This window comes from Panthera pardus, unplaced genomic scaffold (assembly GCF_024362965.1).
Source record: "Panthera pardus isolate Hobbes unplaced genomic scaffold, ASM2436296v1 HiC_scaffold_27, whole genome shotgun sequence".
NCBI lineage: Eukaryota > Metazoa > Chordata > Mammalia > Carnivora > Felidae > Panthera > Panthera pardus.
In genome coordinates, this window is record NW_026526843.1 from 83631143 (window position 1) to 83654155 (window position 23013).

Consider the following 23013-nt stretch of genomic DNA (forward strand, 5'->3'; position numbering starts at 1 on the left):
GGTTTGTGAGTTCAAGCCCCGCATCCAGCTCTGTGCTGACTGTGCGGAGCCTGCTTGGGATCCTCTCTCCCTCCCTCTGTCTTTCAAAAATAAACAAATAAACTTAAAAAAAATACGCATTATCTCAGTTTCAGGGGTCAGAAGTCTAGGCAGAGCTTAACTGAGTCTTCTACTTATGGTTTCACAAGACTGCAATCCAAGTGCCAACCAGGCTGCGTTCTCATCCAGAGGCTTGACTAAGAAAGAATCATCTTCCAAGTTCATTTGTGTTACTGACAGAATTCATATCCTTTTGGCTCTAAGACTAAGGGCTCCAGTTCCTTACTGGTTGCCAGCCAGAAGCCATCCTCAGATCTTAGAGTCCACATACAGTTCCTAGAGACTACTCACAGTCCCTTGCCAAATGGACTTCCTCACCATTACTGCTTATTTCATCAAGCCAGCAATGGGGATCTCTTTTAGTCTGCAAAGACAAAGAAGGCAGGCATACATAACTAACCTAATGGGTGGCAGTAACAGGTGGTCTTTGATGCTATGTAATATAGTCAAGGGAGTGACAGCCATCACCTTTGCCATATTCTGTTGATTAGAAACTAGTGGTTGATTCTGTCCACATTTAAGGAGAATGGATTTCACAAGAGCATGAGCATGAGTGGGAAGGGGCGAGTGTGAGAAATGTGTGTGGGACTTTGGAATAAATCAAAGGATAGTAGAAAGTAGCCACTCCTGAATAGATAGGAAGTTGGTATATATTTTTTTGCTTTTAATTTTCCTTAAGTTTTGCTTTTATTATGGATATACTCAAACTTACACAAAAATAGATAGGATAGCATAATGAACACCCAAATACCCACCAACGAGCTTCAACAATTGTCAACATATAGCTAATCTTGTTCACCTATAAAAACCCACTCTGGGGGCACCTGGGTGGCTCATTCAAACATCCAACTCTCATGAGATTGGACCCCATGTCAGACCCTGTGCTGGGCATGGAGCTTGCTTGAGATTTTCTTTCTCCCTCTCCCTCTGCCCCTCCCCTGCTTGTGCTCTCTGTCTCTCTCTCCAAACAAAAAAACACTCTGATTGTTTTGAGGCAAATCCCAAACATGCTACCATTTCCTCTCTAAACAGTTCCAATAAATATTTCAAATAGAGCACTTGTTTTAGTCATACCATTATAGCATTTAAAAATATAAACAACAATTCCTTAATATTATTTAATGTCAGTGTTCACACTTCCCTGTTTGTCTCAAAAATGTCTTTTTTATTTATTTTTTTAATTTTAATTTTATTTTTTTAATTTGCATCCAAATTAGCATACAGTGCAACAATGATTTCAGGAGTAGATTCCTTAATGCCCCTTACCCATTTAGCCCATCCCCCCTCCCACAACCCCTCCAGTAACCCTCTGTTCTCCAATTTAAGAGTCTCTTATGTTTTGTCCCCCTCCCTGTTTTTATATTATTTTTGCTTCCCTTGTGTTAATCTGTTCTGTGTCTTAAAAGTCCTCATATGAGTGAAGTCATATGATACTTGTCTTTCTCGGACTGACTAATTTCACTTAGCATAATACCCTCTAGTTCCATCCATGTAGTTGCAAATGGCAAGATTTCACTCTTTATGATTCCTGAATAATACTGTATATATATATACCACATCTTCTTTATCCATTCATTCACCAGTGGACATTTGGGCTTCTTCCATACTTTGGCTATTGTTGATAGTGCTGCTATAAACATCGGGGTGCATGTGTCCCTTCAAAACAGCATACTTGTATCCCTTGGATAAATACCTAGTAGTATTTTTAATTTTTTGAGGAACCTCCATACTGTTTTCCAGAGTCGCTGCACCAGTTTGCATTCCCACTAGCAGTGCAAAAGAGATCTTTTGTTGTTGCCTGAGTTATTAATGTTAGCCATTCTGACAGGTGTGAAGTGATATCTCATTGTGGTTTTGATTTGTATTTCCCTGATGGTGAGTGATGTTGAGCATTTTTTCATGTGTCGGTTGGCCATCTGGATGTCTTCTTTGGAGAAGTGTCTATTCATGTCTTTTGCCCATTTCTTCACTGGATCATTTATTTTTTGGGTGTTGAGTTTCATAAGTTCTTTATAGATTTTGGATACGAACGCTTTATCTGATATATCATTTGCAAATATCTTCTCCCATTCTGTCGGTTGCCTTTTAGTTTTGCTGATTGTTTCCTTTGCCGTGCAGAAGCTTTTTATTTTGATAAGGTCCCAATAATTCATTTTTGCTTTTGTTTTCCTTGCCTCTGGAGATGTGTTGTTGAGTAAGAAGTTGCTGTGGCCAAGATCAAAGAGGTTTTTGCCTGCTTTCTCCTCGAGGATTTTGATGGCTTCCTGTCTTACATTGAGGTCTTTCATCCATTTTGAGTTTATTTTTGTGTATGGTATAAGAAAGTGGTCCAGGTTCATTTTTCTGCATGTTGCTGTCCAGTTTTCCCAGCACCACTTGCTGAAGAGACTGTCTTTATTCCATCAGATATTCTTTCCTGCTTTGTCAAAGATTAATTGGCCATATGTTTGTGGGTCCATTTCTGGGTTCTCTATTTTGCTCCATTGATCTGAGTGTCTGTTTTTATGCCAAAAAATGTCTTTTTATTGACTTTGAGATGATTTTAAACTTGCAAAAGAATTGCAAGAATAATACAGATGATCCCTGACTTACAATGGTTTGACTTATGATTTTTTGATTTTATGACATTGAGAAAGGGATACACATTCAGTAGAAACTGTACTCCAAATTTTGAATTTGGGTATTTTCTAGGGCTGCAATATGTGATATGATCTTCTCTTATGATGCTGGAAAGTGGCAGTGACCACAGCTCCTAGTCAGCCACATGGTAAAAGTAAAGAACTGCAACACGTACAACTGTTCTGCACCCATACAACCATCCTGTTTTTCATTTTCAGTCCAGGATTCAATAAATTATATAAGATATTCACACATTATTATAAAATAAGCTTTGTGTCAGATGATTTTTCCCAACTGGAGGCTACTTTAGGTGTTCTGAGCACATTTTAGGTAGGCTAAGCTGAGCTATGATATTCAGTAGGTTAAGTGTATCAAATGCATTTTTGACTTGCTATAATTTCAACTTTTGAGGGTTTATCAGGATGTAATCTCAGTGTAAGCCAAGGAAGATCTGCATAAGGAACTCCCCAACCTTTACCCAGATTCTCCAACTGTTTATATTTTTCCTCATTCACATTATCAGTCTATTTCCCTCTTTCTCTATATATGTATACGTGTGTATATATTTATGTATGTATACACACACATGTAATGTTTTCCGAAACATCTCCTGATTACAAGAACTTTTTCATAGGTATCCATAGTACAATTATCAAAGTTAGGAAATTGAATATTAATTGAATACTATCATCTGGTCAACAGCCCATTACAGATTTTTTAAACCGTTCAAAATTATTTTTTTTAATTTTTATTTTTTATTTTTTTAATATGAAATTTATTGTCAAATTGGTTTCCATACAACACCCAGCGCTCATCCCAACAGATGCCTTCTTCAATGCCTATCACCCACTTTCCCCTCCATCCCACCCCCCATGTAAGGAATGGGAAGAGATATTTGCAAATGACATATCAGATAAAGGGCTGGTATCCGAAATCTATAAAGAACTCACCAAACTCCACACCCGAAAAACAAATAATCCAGTGAAGAAATGGGCAGAAGACATAGACACTTCTCTAAAGAAGACATCCAGGTGGCCAACAGGCACATGAAAAGATGCTCAACATCACTCCTCATCAGGGAAATACAAATCAAAACCACACTGAGATATCACATCAAAATTATTTTTTATAGCTATTCTCCTCCCAGTCCAGGATCCAATCCATTATCATGCATTGCACTGCATTTACTAATCATATCTCTCTAGTCTCCCCTTAATCTGGAGCAGTTCTTTAGACTTCCTTCTTTTATTGACCTGAAATTTTTTAAGACTAGAGATTAGTAGGGACAGCTGGGTGGTTCAGTCAGCTGAGCATCTGACTCTTGATCTCGGCTCAGGTCATGATCTCATGGTCAGCCCTGAGTCAGACTCTGTGCTGACAGCACAGAGCCTGCTTGGGATTCTCTCTTTCCTCTCTCTCTGCCCCTCCCCTGCTCATGCTCTCTCAAAATAAATAAACATTTTTTAAAAAGAGAGTACAGACTAGTTATTTGGTAGAATGTGCCTCAAATTGGGGATGAGATTGTTTCTCTATAAGATTGGGTTATCCATTTTTTGTCAGGAATACTACTTCAATGATGTATCCTCCTCAGTGCAACATATCAGTAGGCCAGGATATCTGTTTGTCTCAAGACAGGTGAGATTAGCTTTAATCACTCAGTTAATGGGGAGTTTACCAGGTTTCTCCATTGTAAAATCACTATTCTCTCTTTGATAAATAATTTATGGGGAAATTCTTTGAGATTATGTGAATACCCTGTTCCTTCTCTAACTTCTATCCACTAACTTATAGATAGTAATTTCCTAACTCCAAATGTCTTTTGTATTTATTAGCTGACATTCTACTATAAAGAGGTAGAATTTCTTTTTCATTTATTTATAAACAAACAGACTCATGGATCCTTATTCAATCAGTTTATAATCTATTACTATATTTATTATGAAATTTTATTTTGAAAATTTTAAGACATTCTCAGCTTTGGCCAGTAGAAATCACTTCCAGCTGCAATCTTATGACCTTTTGACATGTCCCCATGATTCCTTCAGCATATCCTGACTTTCCAGGACAACAGAACATTTAGATTCATCTTGAACTTTTCCTGCCCCAGTCCAAGAAAACTCATACCTTCTGGTTAATAATGTTTAAGGGGCACCTGGGTGGCTCGGTTGGTTAAGTGTCTGACTTCAGCTTAAGTCATGATCTCACGGTTCGTGAGTTCAAGCCCCACTTCGGGCTCTGTGCTGACAGCTCAGAGCCTAGGGCCTGCTTCAGATTCTGTGTCTCCCTCTTTCTCTGCTCCTCTCTCGCTCATGCCCTATTTCTCTCTGTCTCTCAAAAATAAATAAACTTTAAAAATTTAAAAAAATAATGTTTAATAAGTTTTCATCATCGTGTGTAACATAGTATGCCTACTAAATACTTAATATTATACAATATTTTTTAGGAGAAAAAGCATAATTGGAATTTTTACAATTCACTATGTCCATACAGTAAAAGTTATTCTTTACTAAACTATAAAGACTAAACTAAGCTTTCTTAATTCTTCAGTTATTTTGAGAGCTTCCAAAAACACTACTCCTGGCCAGTTGAGTACCTGATGCTATGCTTGGAACTGAGAAGAGAGAAATATATTATACACATTCCTGGTCTTGTAGCAACCCTGAAAACTACAAACTAAATACAAGTAGGTAGTAAAGGTAAATTCTCCATGGGGGAATAAGTTTATCTGTCAGTATTGGAAGAACTTAAATTGAAAGATAAGATGTGCGATGCAAAGTGCAAAGATGTGGAAGTAAAGAAAAAGTATCTGATGTCCAATAACTCTATGTATAAGAAGTAGTATGTGACATTCAGTGAAGCAAAATGAATTTTAAAAAATTTTGAGGACAAATGCTGGACTCCATTATGGAAAATGTATGGATTTTTTTTAATGTTTATTTATTTTTGAGAGAGAGAGAGAAACAGAACATGAATGGGGGAGGGGCAGAGAGAGAGAGAGGGAGACACAGAATCCAAACGAGGTTCCAGGCTCTGAGCCATCAGCACAGAGCCTGATGCAGGACTCGAACCCACAGTCCACAAGATCATGACCTGAGCCGAAGTCGGATGCTTAACCAACTGAGCCACCCAGGTGCCCCAGAAAATGTTTGGATTAAAATTCATATATATATATGTATATATATATATATATATATATATATATATATATATGTATAAATACACACACACACACACACACACACACATTGTGTGTGTGTGTGTGTGTATTAATGTTTATTTATTTTTGAGAGAGAGAGAGTGGGGGAGGTACAGAGAGGGAGACAGAGGATCTGAAGCAGGCTTTGCACTGTCAGTACAAGCCCAATGTGGGGCTTGAACTGACAAACCATGAGATCATGACCTGAGCCAAAGTCAGAAGCTTAACCAACTGAACCATCCAGGCCCCCCTCTATGGATTTTTTTTCTTTGAATTAATGGATTGTCACTAAGGGATTATATATGCAGGGAAGAAATGCTATCTAATTTTTGTATCTTGAAAGAGTTATATTCCCTACTGAAATTGTATTTTATACAATTAGGATAACATATTTAAAATAGATTATTTTTAAGTTTTTATTTAAATTCCAGTTACTTAACATACAATGTAATATTACTTTCAGGTGTACAATATGGTGATTCAACACTCCCATACAGAACCCTGTGCTCATCAGAACAAATGCACTCCTTAATCCTCATCACCTATTTAACTCATCTCCCCAATGACATCCCTTCTGGTAACCATTAGTTTGTTCTCTATAGTTCAGAGTCCGTTTCTTGGTTTGCCTCTCTCTCTCTGTTTTTCCACTTTGCTAATTTTTTTTGTTTCTTAAATTCCACATGGGAATGAAAGCATATGGTATTTGTCTTTCTCTTACTGACTCATTTCGCTTAGCATTATACTCTCTAATTCCATCCATGTCATTGCAAATGGCAAGATGTCATTCTTTTCTATGGCTGAGTAATATTCCATTGTATATATATACCATATATTTTTTAATCAATTCATCAGTCAATGGACACTTGGGCTGCTTCCATAATTTAGCTATTGTAGATAATGCTGCTATATTAATACAGGGATTCTTACATGCCCCCCCCTCAAAAAAAAAACACTGGAAAAACAATGGGTGAAACAAAAAAATACATGAATTAATGATAACTCATGAAAAAAATTGGTTATTTCCTGCTTTTCTTGGGAAGGAGCATGGGCCTGAAAAGTCAAAGTTGCAGAGGAGAGAATGAGAAGCTGCTTTGCAGAGCTCAGATTCATGAGTCTGGAAACCTCCATACTTCAACTAGACAAGGAACCACCACATTTCTGTGGCCACAAGCTGTATATCGGTGACTGATATGATCGCATGACCCTTGGAAAAGGCAGGCTTTTCATTGGGAGCAAGTGTACAACTGTCCTCTCCTAAATAATTTACCATTGAATATCTATCCTACACCTTGATCCAAGATTTCAATTTCCAGAAAATAATCATATGCATGCAAAAATATTTCAATGTAGGAATCTTGCTACATTTGGTGTTAATAACAGTCAAAACTAAAACCATCCTTTGTAAATGTTTACTAACAGTATGTTGGTTATAAAAATTATGATACAGTTAAAGAATCAATATTATGCAGCTCTGCTAAAATTGTATAAAAAATCTTTGCTGACATAGGAAAATATTTTGGTTAGAAAACAAAGCAAAAAAAGATAGTAACAAAATAACACGATTCTAGTTCTAATCTAAATTAAAAGAATATACTAAACACTCATGCACATAAACACCAGAGCACATGCCCAGAAGAAATATCAGGAAATAAATAAATAAAAATGTTAATGGAATTTATATTCAGATGATAGAGTTAGAGGTCATTTTAACTTTCTTCTTTCTCTGATTTAGTGTATAGCTTTTTGTCATGAATATAATTATATAATAAACAAAACTAAAATAATGGAGTTTTAGAATATGTAAGGTCTTACTGACCACATGACCCTGAGCCCCTGAGACGAGGAGCCTGTCACAGAGGTGACAGCATCCACAAGAAAGTATGAAGCTGTCAGGCAGGGTCTGCCTCTGTCATCATCTTCTCTTGTTTACATATTCTCAAGGGGAACTTTTAGTGGGAAACTTGGTTTGGCTGTAGTGCGGCAAGGGTGGAGGACACATTCAGGAGACCTGGTCCCAGTCCAGTGCTGTCACTCACATTCTGAGAAGCCTGGGTAAGTCATGTTTTTTTCTCAGGCCATTTTATTATCTTTGAAAGGAGGACAAACTGGAAGGGCCCTGGAGACTATTGTCACTCTATTACCCTATCGTCTTCTCAGTTCCAAAGAAAAGGGATTTTTCTGCCCTATATCAGGATAGAGGACAAATCAGGAAATGTCCAGAATTGGGGGGTGTGGTGGGGGGGGAAGAGGAGGCTCTGGTGGGAATTGGCTGAGCATCTGCAAAGACGCAATGGGTAGTGCAGGGCCTGTGCTGGGGGTTCTGGGTAAGGTAGTATCTCCCTGCCTAGGGCTGCACCCCATCTGGAATTATCCAGCAGACACCCTGTAAGGAGCCACCTCCCTACTCCAGCAGATATGGGGGGGGGGTGATCCTCCCATCCCACCTTTCTTCCATCAGCTGAAACACACAAGGCTCTGGATGTGGGACATCAGCCACACGGTGCTCACTCTCAGCAGGAGGATGGTGAGCTGTCTCAGGGGCAGCAAGTCTGGAATCTGCTGCTTCTGTGACCCACCTGCCCCTCCCCTGAGGCCCTGGTGACCATTAATGAGTATTTCACTTTATTTTCACTGCAACCCTGTCAGCTAGATGACAATGGTTATCATTAGGCACATTTGACAGTAGAAGCAGCCGAAGTACAACGATGCTAGGCCATTTGCCCCAAGGTCACGCTGCCAGCAAATGGAAGGACAGGGAAATATGTAAGCCAAGGTCAGCTGGCTCCAAAGTGTCCACACTCTGCAATAGTGAATCCCATACAGGGCCAGTTCCCAGTATACGACATTTCTATTTTCTATTGTCTTCAAAGCACTCAGGCTGAGAGGTGACAACATTTCATGTACGTAAACAGAACTTTTGCATATTTCAGTGCACATCCAGGGCAATCTACATGGCCCTCCCTCTTGTGACAGAGAGGAAAACTCAAACTCACCCTCCCCACCTCCTTCTTGGACCCTGGAAATCAGGTGTACATCAGGTCCCCCAGTGACAGACCAACTCAGGACTGTCGATCTGTGGTCACCTCAGACCCCGGTCCCTGGGACCATACCTCTGATTCCTCTTGCTGCCAATCATTTGCTGAGCAGCAGAGGCCACCCATGGCTGGACTACAGGGACTGCCAGAGGACACTTCAAGGTCCCCAATGACTGGCATGTCCCAGGCTCCTCACATCATTAATCCAGTGATGGCCAATTACTACATCCAAGAGACAGCCCTTATCTGCTTTCCACGGGAACTTCAAATAATACGCAGCACAGGCATGCCAGTGCCATGCCCCCAGCAGGTTTCCAATCATCATTCTTCCCAGACTGTCAATCACTGGCCCACACAATTTCCAAAAGTGACTTATGGAGAGGCCAAACACTGACCATTCCTGAAGGACATAGGTTATGGCTCCCACTCCAGAAATCAACCCAGTGTTCCTCCCAAAATCACTGGCCTTCCAGGCCTAATAGTATGGCTCCACATTCCCACAGACATAGTGGTCTAAAACAACACACACATTATTTTGTAGCTTATATGGGTCAAGAATCTGAGCACAACTTAGCTTGGTCCTGTTTCAGGTTCTTTCAAGTGGCTGCAAATAAGGTGTCAGCCAAGGTTAGGGACTCATCTGAAGCCTCAACTAGGGAAGGATCTGCTTCCATGGACATTTATGTAGTTCATTTGGGCTGTTGAACTAAGAGCCTCTGTTTCTTACTGACTGATGGTTGGAGGCCACTGCTACACAGGCCTTTGCAATATATCAGGTTGCTTCCCTGAAGCCAACAAAGAAAACCTGTTAGCAAAGACAGAAGCCACCATCTCTTGTAATCTAATCACAAAGGTGATGTATCCTCAATTTTAAAGTATGCTATTGGTGAAAAGCAAGTTACTCAAATAAAAGGGATTACACAGGTCACGAATACCAGGAAGCATGAATCTCTGGAGGCCATCTTGGAAGCTACTTCCCATAGATCATAGAGAAATGAGGACTCCAATGCAGAGATCCTACACCTCTTCCCAAAATACCATTCCTCAGTCAGTGCAAAACCATGATAGTTTCAGACATCAAATATTTAAGAGTATTCCACCAACTTACTCTATTTGAGGAAAACACTAAAGGAAGTATTTTAAATAAATGAATACTAAATCAGAAGCTAGATCTGAAAATAAAAGAACAAAACAATGGTTAGCAATGATTGTTGTAAAATACATGCAGATAGCTATAGTTAAATTATGAGAATGTGACTGGGGATTTTGAATTAAAATGTTAAAGTAAATTGTCTTGAAGCAGAATTGACTTAGTTTAAGAAAAAGTCTTCAAATAAACAGTTTAAAATTCTCTAGAAAAACCCATAAGTAATATTATTAATCTTGCTGAGACAAATATAGAGGATAGAGCATATTTCTTTTTTCTTTTTAATATAATTTATTGTCAAGTTAGCTAACATACAGAGTATGCAGTGTGCTCTTGGTTTTGCGGGTAGATTCCCATGATGCATCGCTTATATATAACACCCAGTGCTCAACCCAACAAGTGCCCTCCTCATGCCTATCACCCATTTTCCCCTTTCCCCATCCCCCCATCAATCCTCAGTTTATTCTCTGTATTTAAGAATCTCTTGGGGGGCGCCTGCGTGGTTCAGTCAGTTGAGCCTCCGACTTCGGCTCAGGTCATGATCTCACAGCTCGTGAGTTTGAGCCCCATATTGGGCTCTGTGCTGACAGCTCGGAGCCTGGAACCTGCTTCAGATTGTGTCTCCCTCTCTCTCTCTCCCTAACCCACTAGCATCCTGTCTCTGTCTCTCTCAAAAATAAATAAACATTTTAAAAATTAAAAAAAAAAGGATCTCTTGGGGTGCCTGGGTAGCTCAGCGGCTGAGTGTCCCACATCAGCTCAGACCATGCATGATCAGTGAGTTCAGTGAGGTCAGTGAGTTCAGTGAGGTCAGTGAGTTCGAACCCAATGTCGGGCTGTGTGCTGACAGCTCGGAGGCTGGAGCCTGTTTTGGATTCTGTGTCTCCATCTCTCTCTGCCCCTCCCCCACTCACACTCTGCCTCTCTGTCTCTTTCTCAAAAATAAATAAACATTTTTTAAAAAAGAATCTCTTATGGTTTGCCTTGCTTTCTGTTTGAAACTATTTTTTCCCTTTCCCTTCCCCCATGGTCTTCTGTTAAGTTTCTCAAGTTCCACATAGTGAAAAGATGTGACATCTGTTTTTCTCTGACTGACTTATTTCACTTAGCATAATACCTTCTAGTTCCATCCACGTTGTTGCAAATGGCAGGATTTCATTCTTTCTCATTGCCAAGTAGTATTCCATTGTATATATAAATCACATTTTCTTTTTCCACTCATCAGTTGATGGACATTTGGGCTCTAATAGCACTACTAGCAATTTATCCAAACGATACAGGAGCATTTTTCTTTACAATGAAAGGTCTAATTAGAGGCGCCTGGGTCCCTCAGTCAGTTAAGCGTCCAACTTTGGCTCAGGTCATGATCTCACAGCTCGTGGGTTCAAGCTCCGTGTTGGGCTCTCTGCTGACAGCTCAGAGCCTGGAACCCACTTCAGATTCTGTGTCTCCCTCTCTCTCTGTCCCTCCCCTGCTCACGCTCTGTCTCTCTCTCTCTCTTTCGAAAATAAACATTAAAAAATTTTTTCTAAAGAGAAAAAGAAAGGTCTAATTATATTCTGGTCAAATAATAGAGAAAACAAATTAAATCATGTCTGTTAGAAGTGAAAATTTATATAATGAACAATTAGTAAAAATAAGCATTTCCAAACTAATGAGGTAAGGGGGAGGGACAAACATGAACTGAAACTTCACTGAGCTATTAGGAAGAAGAAAAGGATAAAAGTTGTATTTAGGAAATAGTAAAATCAGTAATAAGCACAATACAAAAAGATAAAATTATCATAATTATACAAATTTAAATGGACTGAATCTCAAGACACTAATGTGGGATTAAGGAAAAAAACATACACAGTTACAAAAAGTGTATCCTAAAGATAAAAATGCAAAATAAAGATTTAGGCAAAGATACATAAGGTGAGTGGCAGCAAAATAAAAGCAGCAGTGGTGATGTACTTATCAAATTAAACTCAAGGTTAAAAGCATTCAAACAAGGAAAAACAAAAAAAGACAAAACAAGGAAAATACATAATGTCATACTGCAATATGGCCTAAGATATACAATTTAGGATGCTGCTTCCCCCCCCCCCCGCCACCCCCACAAAACACAGAACCACAAAGAGAAAGTGTTTTAAAAGATTATTGCATTTATTGTATCTTTCTGTAATATAACAGCTGAAGTAGACAAAAAAAAAGAATCAGAGTAAAGAAACATTAATCATCAAACTAGATTGAAAGCCTTAATGAATAATCTATACCTAGCAAAGAATATATTTTCTTCTCTTATATCCATGAAAGTTTTTCAATTCAGTGGAATATATGACCTACAAAGAAAATCTTTTTTTTTCCAAAAAAAATTTTTTATGCTTATTTATTTTTGAGAGTAAGAGAGACAGAGTGTGAACCAGGGAGGGGCAGATAGAAAGGGAGACACAGGATCTGAAGCAGGCTCCAGGCTCTGAACTGACAGCACAGAGCCCAACGCAGGGCTTGAACCCACAAGCCATGAGATCATGACCTGAGCTGAAGTCAGACACTTAACCAACTAAGCCACCCAGGCACCCTTACAAGTTTAGATTCAACAGGCCACATTCTCTGATCATAGAAAAATCATAATTACAAAAAAGAAAGAAAAAACAATGAATACTTAATAGTTAGACACTAAGAAACTTTCTTCAACAGCTAGGATCAAAGTGAGAAATCAGTTCTGAAGTTTCACCTTTCATACCAAAGTTCAGGAGCTGTAAGTGCATTTAGAGGAAAGTGTGTGGCCTGAAATCCTTTACTATATCTATATATCTATACCTATATCTATATCTATATCATCTATATCTATGTCTATCTATATCTACTTATTTATACTTATATAAACAGGAGACTGAACACACTAATATAACTGAGTTAAGAATTTGCTTTAAAAGATCAGAACAAGAACAAAGAAATGAAGTAAACATATGAAAATGAAACACCAAACAAAATATCAAGAAGTGGGAATTAATAAAAATGATAATTTAAATAAATAAAATAAATATAAGGAATATGAATAAATTAAAAAGCCAGTTCTTTCAAATAATCAATTAATTATGTGGCTTAGCCCCTGGAAAATCTGATCAAGAGAAGTACAAAAGTGCACTAATTAGTAATTTAAAGGGGAGACATTACATGAGGTTAGGTAGTAATATAAACTAACTATGGGGGACTATTAGGTATAAGTCAAGAGCAACATACCTAACCATTTAAGTGAAATGTGTGAGTCCCTGGAAAAAAGGAATTATGAAAATTAATGAAAAAAATCATAAGGGACCAGTGAGTAGAGAAAAATTAAGAAAAGTGTTCAAGTCTCTCATTTCAAACATACCAGCACCCACAGGCAGCATTATCGGACACACCTCCACAGGAGACCTGGCTGGGGCTGACAAAGGCAGATATGGCAGAGGTCTCAGTCTTCCTCTGGCAACTCTATAGGTGTGAAATGGTCGTGACCACAAGGGGCTTCAATGTACAGGGCAGGCTGGAAAGGACAGACCCAGAGCAGTGTGGTGGAGGGAGCAGGAGAGGATGTGATAGGAAGTGCTGGGGGAGACGGACCAGGACTAGACTGGCAGGGGCCAAGGCTGACAAAAAGAGCTGGGACCTCATATGATGATAAGGTGTGGAACAACATGGGCAGGGGCATGACTGCCATGATACCTTGAATCCTCCTCAGTGTCCCAAAGTGGAATCATCAGGGGGGGATTATCCTACACTCATCTATCTCCCATCCCATTTTTGTAACACCTTTGGCCTGGGGAATATTAACGATTGCATAGAAGTTGATGAATGGGCTGTGCACTAATCAGGTGCCAACTACACGTCTGATGGCCTAGAATGAGGGACTGCCAGGAACAAAAGCCATTGGCGCCTTCTTTATAAGGTCATAGCTCCCCTGACAGAAGAGGGCCCACTGAGCCCTGAGTGGGTATCACTTCACAGCCACTCTGCATGTGCACTGCAGCCTCCTCCTAAGTACAGTTGCACTGCCACCCACCGCCATCAGAGGTTTGAAATTGGGTTTGTGGCCAGAGAGACAGGTTAGAGGGCCCTCAGGGGATATTAATATCCTTTGTTCTTCCAAAGTTTGTCAACAAAATTCTGGACGGTGGGGGATGAAGGCAGGGCAGATCCTTGGCCCTGCCAAGTTTCAGGGAAGAAAGAGAGAGAGGGATGGGGAATGATGGCAACAGAGAGCAATTGTGAGGACCCCTTCCCATCCAGGGGTAAGCAGAGACAGGAGCCCAAATAGCGAACAGAGAAACACAGAGAAACTCTAAGATGACCTAAGAAAAAAGTGGTTATAGGAACTAGTGTGTGAAGAGTTCATTGAGTGTCTCCCTTGCACAGAGTGTTGGGTACAGGATCTCAGTCAAGCAGGGCTCAGCTGTCTGCTTTGGAGCGCAGGTCAGTGGTGAGCGGGTCATGCTGGACTGTCTGGTGAAGCATCAGGGCCAGAAGCCCTGCCCGGTTTGCCATAGCTGTGCGCACCTTGTGCTCCTGCTCAAGTAGCTCTTCCAGCTTGTTCAACTGTGGGAGGTAAACATGAGAGAAGGATTTCAGGATGCTATCCCACCCTTTCAGCCCCAGTCACCATTGTGGCCTACCATGCGAATACGTTCTAGGTCCACCTCAGCACGCCTCAGCTTCTCCCAGCAATAGTGGAGGTTGCACACGCGTTTAGGTAGGTGACAGAAATTACCAGTGAACTCAAAGACATTGTGCACTAGTGGGCAACCGCACACCTCATCATCTGATGCCTGTGAGGAAGAATAAGGGATGATGAGGTACGGAGGAGGACAGAAATGGAGTGATCAGGCAGGCATTATGAGGAGAATGGGAAATGGAGGGCACTCTGGCAGGAAGGAGAAGAATGGGGAATAACTCAGCGGGGGTGGGGGGGAGAAAGGAATTCAGGATTAGGTAGAGAAGAGGAGGCAAAAGGGGAATTATCCTGCACAGAAGATGAAGGAAGAAGTTAAATAAGCAGGAATAGAGGAATGGAGGTGATCAGGCAGAAAAGATGGAAGAACAGAAAGAGATCAAACCAGAGTGAGAGTAAGGATGGAGGGAAGGTCTGACAGAGAGAAGTAGATGGAAGAGGGTTGGTAAAGCATGGGAAAAAAGTGAGGAATGACACAGGGAGGGTGGGAGTAATAGGGGTTGGCTAAACAGGGAGGAAGAAAGGATTTAGGAGATGACAAGAAGGGAGAAGATGACTGGAGGCAGTGAAGCATGCAGAATAAGAACGAAGGAAAGTCAGAAAGTAAGGAAGAGAGGGAGGTCATACAGGGAGGAAGAGAGGAAGGTGGGACAGTCCAGCAAGGGGTGGGAAAGGAATGTATGATGGTCAAGCAAGGAAAGGAGAAGAATGGGGAATGGTTATACAGTGAGGAGCAAAGGAAACAGAAATAGTCAGGCAGAGAGGAGGGAGAGAGAAATGTAGGGGGGTAGGTCAGGCAGAGAAAAAGTAAGAACAGAAGGTAATCAGCCAGCAAGGAGCAGGGAATGTGGGGTGGTCAGAAAGGGAGAAGGGGACACATGGGAGTTGGTCAGAAGATATGAAGGCAGTCAGGCAGAAGGAAGAAAGAAATAGGAGGCAATCAAGCAAAGAGGAAGAGAGGAATATGGCAGGGAGAAGGGGAGGAATGAAAGATGATGAGGTAGGGAAAGAAGAGTCACCTTGGGATCTCTCAAGTGCTCGGGACACAGCACCTGAAGCCGCTTACAGTACCTCTTACTCTTTGGGTTGTAAACATCACAGAAGAGCCTGGTGGCCCTGGGGGGAGGATGAAAGTGAAGTGCTAAGGGTCAGAAGAAGGGAGGTCCCACCTGAACCCCAAAGCCCATATTTTGTCCCTAACCCCACCCATACCCTGCCACTAACCTATCCACCTCTGCCTCTGAACACACCCTCTGATCTTTCCCACCCTGCTCCTGACCCTGTCCACATCATGCCTTTGACCTCAACTAGCACCCACACTCACCCTTCAATGCAAGTGGGATACATGGACCCGAAGGACGACTTGCCTTCATACTGGGAAGAAAGAGTACAAATGGGAGAAACTGTGGACTTACACAGCATGCCCTCCCATGACAAGCCCCAAACAACACATTTGTCCCTGTGGCTCCTATGCTCCTGTCTGCCCAGCCAATGTCCCTCCTCACCATTGGCTGATGTTCCAGTCTTGGCCCTCCTACTAAGGATGGAAGAGAAGCACAAACGGGTAGAACCATGGATGTGTGTTACATTTTTACAACAAATACCCAGGCACCAAACATGCCCTCCTCCTCATGGATCCCACCCAGCCAAAAACACGTTTACCTCCTCTTCCCCCAGCCAATTCCCTAACCTTGACAAAACAGTGTTCCATGTGGCGCAGGGCGACATGCATGTTAACTGACTGCCCGCAGGAGACACAGAAGATCTGCAGGTTTGCATTGTTCCTGTTATTTTTGTTGATCTGCACAGGACAGTGGAAGGGCCAGTGAAGAGTGGGCAAGATAGCAAATACCTTTCTGCTCCATCCCACCCACTCCCACGCACCTCCTCATCCTTGCACACAGGCTGCTGCTTGCCACGCAGAATTATGGCCTCAAGTTCATAGAAATGGCACTCCATGTCCTTCAGGCGGGTGTGAGTGTCCTGCTGCTCTTGGTGGATGCGCTCAAGCATTTTCTTGCCACGCTCCTCAGCAATACAGGGGCTCTTCTGCCACTGCTGGATGCGCTGGGGCAGAATCGCATAGATGCGGCTAGAAAAGGAGACAACAAGAAATGGAATGGGTAGGTAGGGACATCAAAAGAAAAAATGGGTGAGTGACCGAATGGTGGTGAACACGTGATTGAATGGTGGATGGATAGGTGGGTAAATGGCTATAAGGGCGTGGGTTGGCGGATGGAATGTGTATGGGTGGTTCAGTGGGCAGGTGACTGTAAGGGTGAATGGATGGGTGGGTAGGTGGATGAATGGTGGGAGGATACACAGGTAGAGGGACAGACAGACTTACGGATGGCATATATTATGCCCTACTCCACACCCTGTCGCTTAACTTCACTCACTCAGCTGCGAGCTTCATGCCACAATCATCTGAGCAGTACTTGGAGCCTGGCCGGGTAGGATACACACAGCCAGGTCCCAGGCACTGCCGCAGCGAGGCCAAATCCTTGGCATCTGCCTTCTCTTGGTGTTTACGCTTTGACATGAGCTTTCGCTTCTTCTTCTTCTCTTTCTGTGGGACAAGAGTGGTCAAGGCAAGGATAGGAGAGTTTATGTCAGCTTCCTAACCTTGCAACCCAGCCCTGTGTTCCACCCGACCCCTGTCTTCATGCCCCCCATTCCACCATTTCTGTCGCCTTGCACTCCACCTTTTTATTCAACTTCTTTTTCTTCACTTTCACTGCTGCTTTCTGCATTGCAGGATCCAGGAGCGGAAACTTCTCAGTGTCACTCATCCAGGACTGTAGGCCAGGAAAATGCTGGCAGGTCTTCTCAACTTGTTTCTTAAATGATACTTGGACACTGCCTCACTTCATTCTCCAAACTGATGACCCTCTCTGTCTTCACTGTCCCCTTCTTTCCACCCAGAGGCCCACCATACGCTTATCAGGCTTTGTCTAAAGTCCCCTCTCCAAATGTCCTGGCATAGGTTTCAGCCCTGAGGAAGATCCTTTTCAGACAACAGCTGGAGTGAGGCTGTTATCTGAGAGGCCTCTTTTATTGCTAATGGCACTGCCAACACCTGGTACTTCTGGGACAGCCTGGGCTTCTGCATTCCAAAGTAGGAAGCTGTGATTGAATGGGCAGTGGGCAGTGTGAAGGGCAAACCCTTGCACTAGCTCCACTCCCCCATCCACCCTGTGTCCTAAACTCACCAGAGACCAGGAATTACAAGTAGGGCTCCTGTGATGATGGGAGGAGGACTCTGGGTCAGCACTGAGTGGAAACAGACTTACCCTGTCCCAACACTCCTGGTCCCACCTTCTGGCCAACATGGCCAGGTCCCACTGCACCTGCCTGGGACTGAATGGCACCACCTGTCCCTGCTTGCCCACTTTATCCAGACACACCTGGCTGGTCCTTCTCACCCCCATTTTGCCCACCGAAATGCATAAAGCCCTGCCTATCTGCCCAAAAAGGCTGGACTACACTCCTTCACAGTTGGTCAATACAGCCTGCCCTGCCCCATCCTTCAGGACATACTTGCAACCCTGCTTGCCCTGTACCATGGACCCAAATAAGCCACCTCTGCCTAGCCCACCCAAACATGCATGACCCCACACCTCAGACATGCTCCACCCACCTGCCTGCCCTACCCAGTCTCTCCAGGCCCCGCCTGCCAGACTGCCCTCTTGGACACATTCTGTCTCACCTTACAGTCCCAGCCCTGTGAGCCCCATACACTACGCCAAGGCATACCTAACCCTGCCTCATACAACCATACAAGGCCCTTCCCTCTTCCCAGACTCTCTCAGCCTCATATGATTCTCCCACTTCCTGTACATACCCAGTTCTGCCTTACCTTCCATGTCCTAGGCCATGCCAAGCCCTATCCACCCCCACTCCCCACATGCACATGCCAGATCATGACCTGTCTGCCCTGACTCACTTACCTAGAATAATTTTGTGATCTTTATTCTGAAAAGTACTCCTATGTGAACCCAGTGACGCCAAGTAAAATATATAAATATACAAAAATTTTGAAAATTTATGTGTGTGTGCATATATAGATATAGATATGCACACACACATACATTTTGTATATACACATATATATGTATACACACACACAAATCACTTTCAGTGATTAAAAGAGCAGGCACACACACTGAAAGAATATACACTTTTGAATAAGACCATTATCAGTTGGAGAACTCACACTATTATTGAGCTAGAGATACAATATTAATAAAAAACTGACCCTGAAATTAGCCTTAAAGGAAGTCTGAACACATTCCAATGAATGAGTATCACATAAGGCACAAATAAGTTGCATTTGAAATTAATAAACGGTTTAACTTTTGAAAATTGAAAAGGCACTTTTAAGTAACTCTTGGTAAAAAGAAAAATAACTGAAATTGGAAAAAACTTATCACTTAATAAGACCGAAAGCAATACATACCCAAATGTGGAACTTTAGGACAAAAGTATGAGAAAAGAAAGACGGAAATTAGTGACCCCTTGCTTTCAACTCAAACTGCAACAAGTCACTATCCCGACTCCAACCCATTACCTCACCCCCCCATTACCAACGCCAAAATCCACTTTAATGACCCACACACACACCTCTCCAGTCACAGAACCTACAGTCCCTCTTCAAAACCCTTAAAAATACCTCAGCACCGAACAGACGCTTAACTGTCCGGAGCCTCCAGGCAGGGACCGTGAAATGGTTGACAGAACTACTTCCGGTTCCGGTAGCGACTTTAGCTCCGCCCCTTCTTGGATGTGTTGGGTTTGTGCTTGCTCAAGGTCCTCTGCAGAGTTGATATACAGACAAAAGTTAGAAGAGCATGGTTACAAAGAAATGATACAGCTACACGTGTGCCATTCTTCAGAACATCACCTCAGGCCTACATGGATACATTTGTCTCTTCTGACATCAATACCAAGTTTCATATATTGGAGTGATTGATCATTGCATTATTGTATATGACAGGAAAATTGATCCCGTTATCATTTCCGGTTATTTTGAATAATTTCGTGTCATTACTATTTTACCATCTTCTATTATTTTAATTGTGTAGTAACCAATGAGAAAAACAAGCAAAAACACATAAGTCAATTTTTTAGTCAAGAAAAGAGAAAAAGATTTATAGAAAAGCCAGGAAAAAAAGAAATCAAAATGTAAGAAAGTAGGAATAAGTTCACATTTCAAGTTCATATTTTATTACATAATCAGTAATAAAAAGTTATTAATGGGGTAAACTCTCCAGTTAACGTCAAAGATTGCCATTTTGGATGAAAAACAACAAACCTAGTCATATGCTGTTTATGCCAAACTTAGCAAATCATTAAGATACAGAAACATTTGAAGCAAAGGGATAGAAGAAAATTTTCTAGGTACATGCTAATCAAAATGAAGCAAGGTCAGTTATTTTAATATCAGACTAAAGAGACTAAGACAAAAAGTTATTCATTGGGATTGAAAAGGTAATTTCAAAATGACATGATTCATCATGAATATGTAAAAAAAATTCAATCTTATACACAATTAAATGGTGTAAAATAAGTATAAAGAAAAATATATTAGAACAAAAGGTGATTTAGAAAACAAATATTCCCATTATAGAATATTACAACCCCACTGCTCTTTCAATTCCCACTCACTCTTCAAGACTTAGCTTTGGCATCACTATCTGCAAAGCTCTCTCTGCTCCCTTTTCATCTGGATGACCAGACTCTCTTCTGAATGAACTTTTGGACATAATTATTTTTTTAAGTTTATTTATTTTTGAGAGAGACAGAGACAGCATGAGTCGGGGAGGAGCGGAGAGACAGAGGAAGAGAAAGAATCCTATGCAGTCTCCACGCCGCCAGCACAGAGTCCAATGCAGGGCTCAAACCCACAAAACTGTGAGATCATGACCTGAGCCAAAACCAAGAGTCGGACACCTAACCGACTGAGCCACCCAGGTACCCATGGACATAATTATAAAAGCAAGGAAGTTCCTTTTATTTTAATCTTGAAATTAAGAAAGAAATGGGGGCATTGTCTGAACTCTTCAACCTGTTTTGTGCCTGTCTTCTTCACTAGAAATGAAGGTAGGAACAATGTTGGTCTTGGTCACTTCTGGTTGCCCAATGCCCAGTTTACTGCCTGGCACACAGGGGTGTCCAATGACCAACAATGATCAAAGGAATGTATCAGGGGCCCTGCCCCTCAAGTGTTGTTGCAAAATGGAAAATTACTGTAATTTATCTGGTTCTGTATTATTCCTTGAAGATAAAAGCAAATATACGCTGTAATTTACATTAGAGTTATGTTTTAAATATCTTTGACAAGAAAATCAGTGTTCAAAAAATGTTTAAGATCTTTCTGTGAAGAAACTATTTTTCCTTGATTCAAGCCTGGCATCTAATGACAGTGCCCCTAGCTAAATCTTCACAGCTTATATCAAACCCAGTTTAGGGATCTGGGCAAGAGATAAGAAATCCAGGCTGAACTCAGAAGTAGTCTGTGAGCTCTAAAGAAAATTTTAACCCACTCGCTATGGTCGTGAAAGTTTATAAGCACTACTTGTGGTGTCCAAGCTAATGTTTTAACTTCTCTTTGAATTATTTTTCAAGACTGTGGCCAACTCAGTGAGTCTTGGACAGCTTTTTGCTCTCCTTCACCTCTGACTTCATACCTACTTCTCCAATGTTTCTTTACTGCTGTTTTCCTTCATTCTCAATTCCACAGCACTAGTTTAGGTTTCTCATATTTTACATCATAATGAACTTCTTCCTCTGCAATGTGGCTGGCCAATCCATTTTGCCTCCAGGATTGTATTCCCAAAGGGCTACAGATAAATATGTCACCATCCTCCCTGGGAATCCTCCTTAGATCCCCAGAATCAGAATCAGTTCTGCACTCTATGATGTTCCCCTCAAAGTTCTCTATGACAGGGGCCCACTTCCCTGAGACAGACACGTCCTCTTCCCAGGCCCTCCAGGTGTCAAACACTCAGGGCATCCTGGATATTCACTCTCTTGTCAATCCAGCATAGGCTCCACATACCAGGCCTTTGCTCAGATCTGCCCTTCTTTTTTGCTAATTTCTGCTCACCTTTCAAGACTCAGCTTTGGCACCACCACCTGTAAAGTTCCCTCTACTTCTTTTCCAACTGGGTGACCTGTGTCTCTTTCGAATGTACTTGTGGGCATAGTTATAACAGTGAGTGGTGTTCCTTTTACTTTAATCCTGGGATTATAAAGGATGGGGGGTTGCTGATTATACCTCTCATATCTGTTCCATGTTTATCTGTTTTTGCCTGTCAACATTCTGCTTATCTTCCAAAACTAAGCTCAGATGCTTGCCCCACTAGGATACCTTCTCCAAACCCCTTTCTCTTCCTTCTTCAGTTTTTCCACAGCAATTCTGTCATTCTGCTTTGCATCACTGTGTGGATAGCAGGGTTCTCTCCTCCACCACACAGTTAAGGCAAAGCTGAATGTGAATGCCCTGACTCCCAGCCCAGTGCTCCTACAACAATCGCTAGTGATTCTTGACTTATTGCTTTGGTTTCTTCTGACTTCCCAGATATGTGAGATGCTAAGTGCTTTGTGAGAAAGAAAGACCACCTCCTTAGAGACAAACACTAGAATGGCCATCCAGACGGGATGGAGCAAGAACATGAACCAGTCCAGGAGTGGATACTTTAAATTTAACCTTTCCTCTGCAGACTGTTTCTGTACATATAATTTTGGTTTTTATAACATCTAATAAGTTAAAAAGTCTCTTATGGATCATGCTTTGGGTATCATATAGAAAAACTCTTTGCCTAATCCAAGACCACAAAGATTTTCTCTCATATTTTCTTTCAGAAGTTTTATAATTATATATTTAACATATAGGTCATGATCTGTTTGAATTAATTTTTGTATAAGATGTGAGATGTAGGTTGAAGTTCATCTTGTTTTGGGGTTTTTTTGAGAGTTTTTTATATGGATATTCAATTTCTCCAGAATTAATTATTTTTTAAAGTTTTTAAAATTTACTTATTTTGAGAGAGACAGAGACAGTGCAAGCAGAGGTGGGGCAGAGAGAGAGAGAGAGAGAGAGAGAGAGAATCCCAAGCAGGCTCCACAGCCAGCACAGAGCCTGATGCAGGGCTTAAACTCACAAAACCATGAGATCATAACCTGAGCTGAAACCAAGAGTCAGACACTTAACTGACTGAGC

The 23013-nt window shown here is 41.4% G+C and overlaps 1 protein-coding gene across 1 annotated transcript; it reads right to left on the minus strand.

Annotated features, from left to right (window-relative positions):
• Positions 1-12394: 12394 nt before the first annotated feature.
• On the minus strand, positions 12395-18220 carry LOC109248172 (CXXC-type zinc finger protein 1-like). The gene is made up of 9 exons (XM_053891365.1): positions 18083-18220; positions 17495-17587; positions 17189-17409; positions 16674-16881; positions 16480-16590; positions 16114-16163; positions 15809-15905; positions 14734-14886; positions 12395-14656 (listed from the first exon to the last, which is right to left on the minus strand). The coding sequence occupies exons 1-9, from the start codon at positions 18218-18220 to the stop codon at positions 14510-14512; spliced, it is 1218 nt and encodes a 405-aa protein (XP_053747340.1). The 3' UTR covers positions 12395-14509.
• Between the last annotated feature and the right edge of the window lie 4793 nt (positions 18221-23013).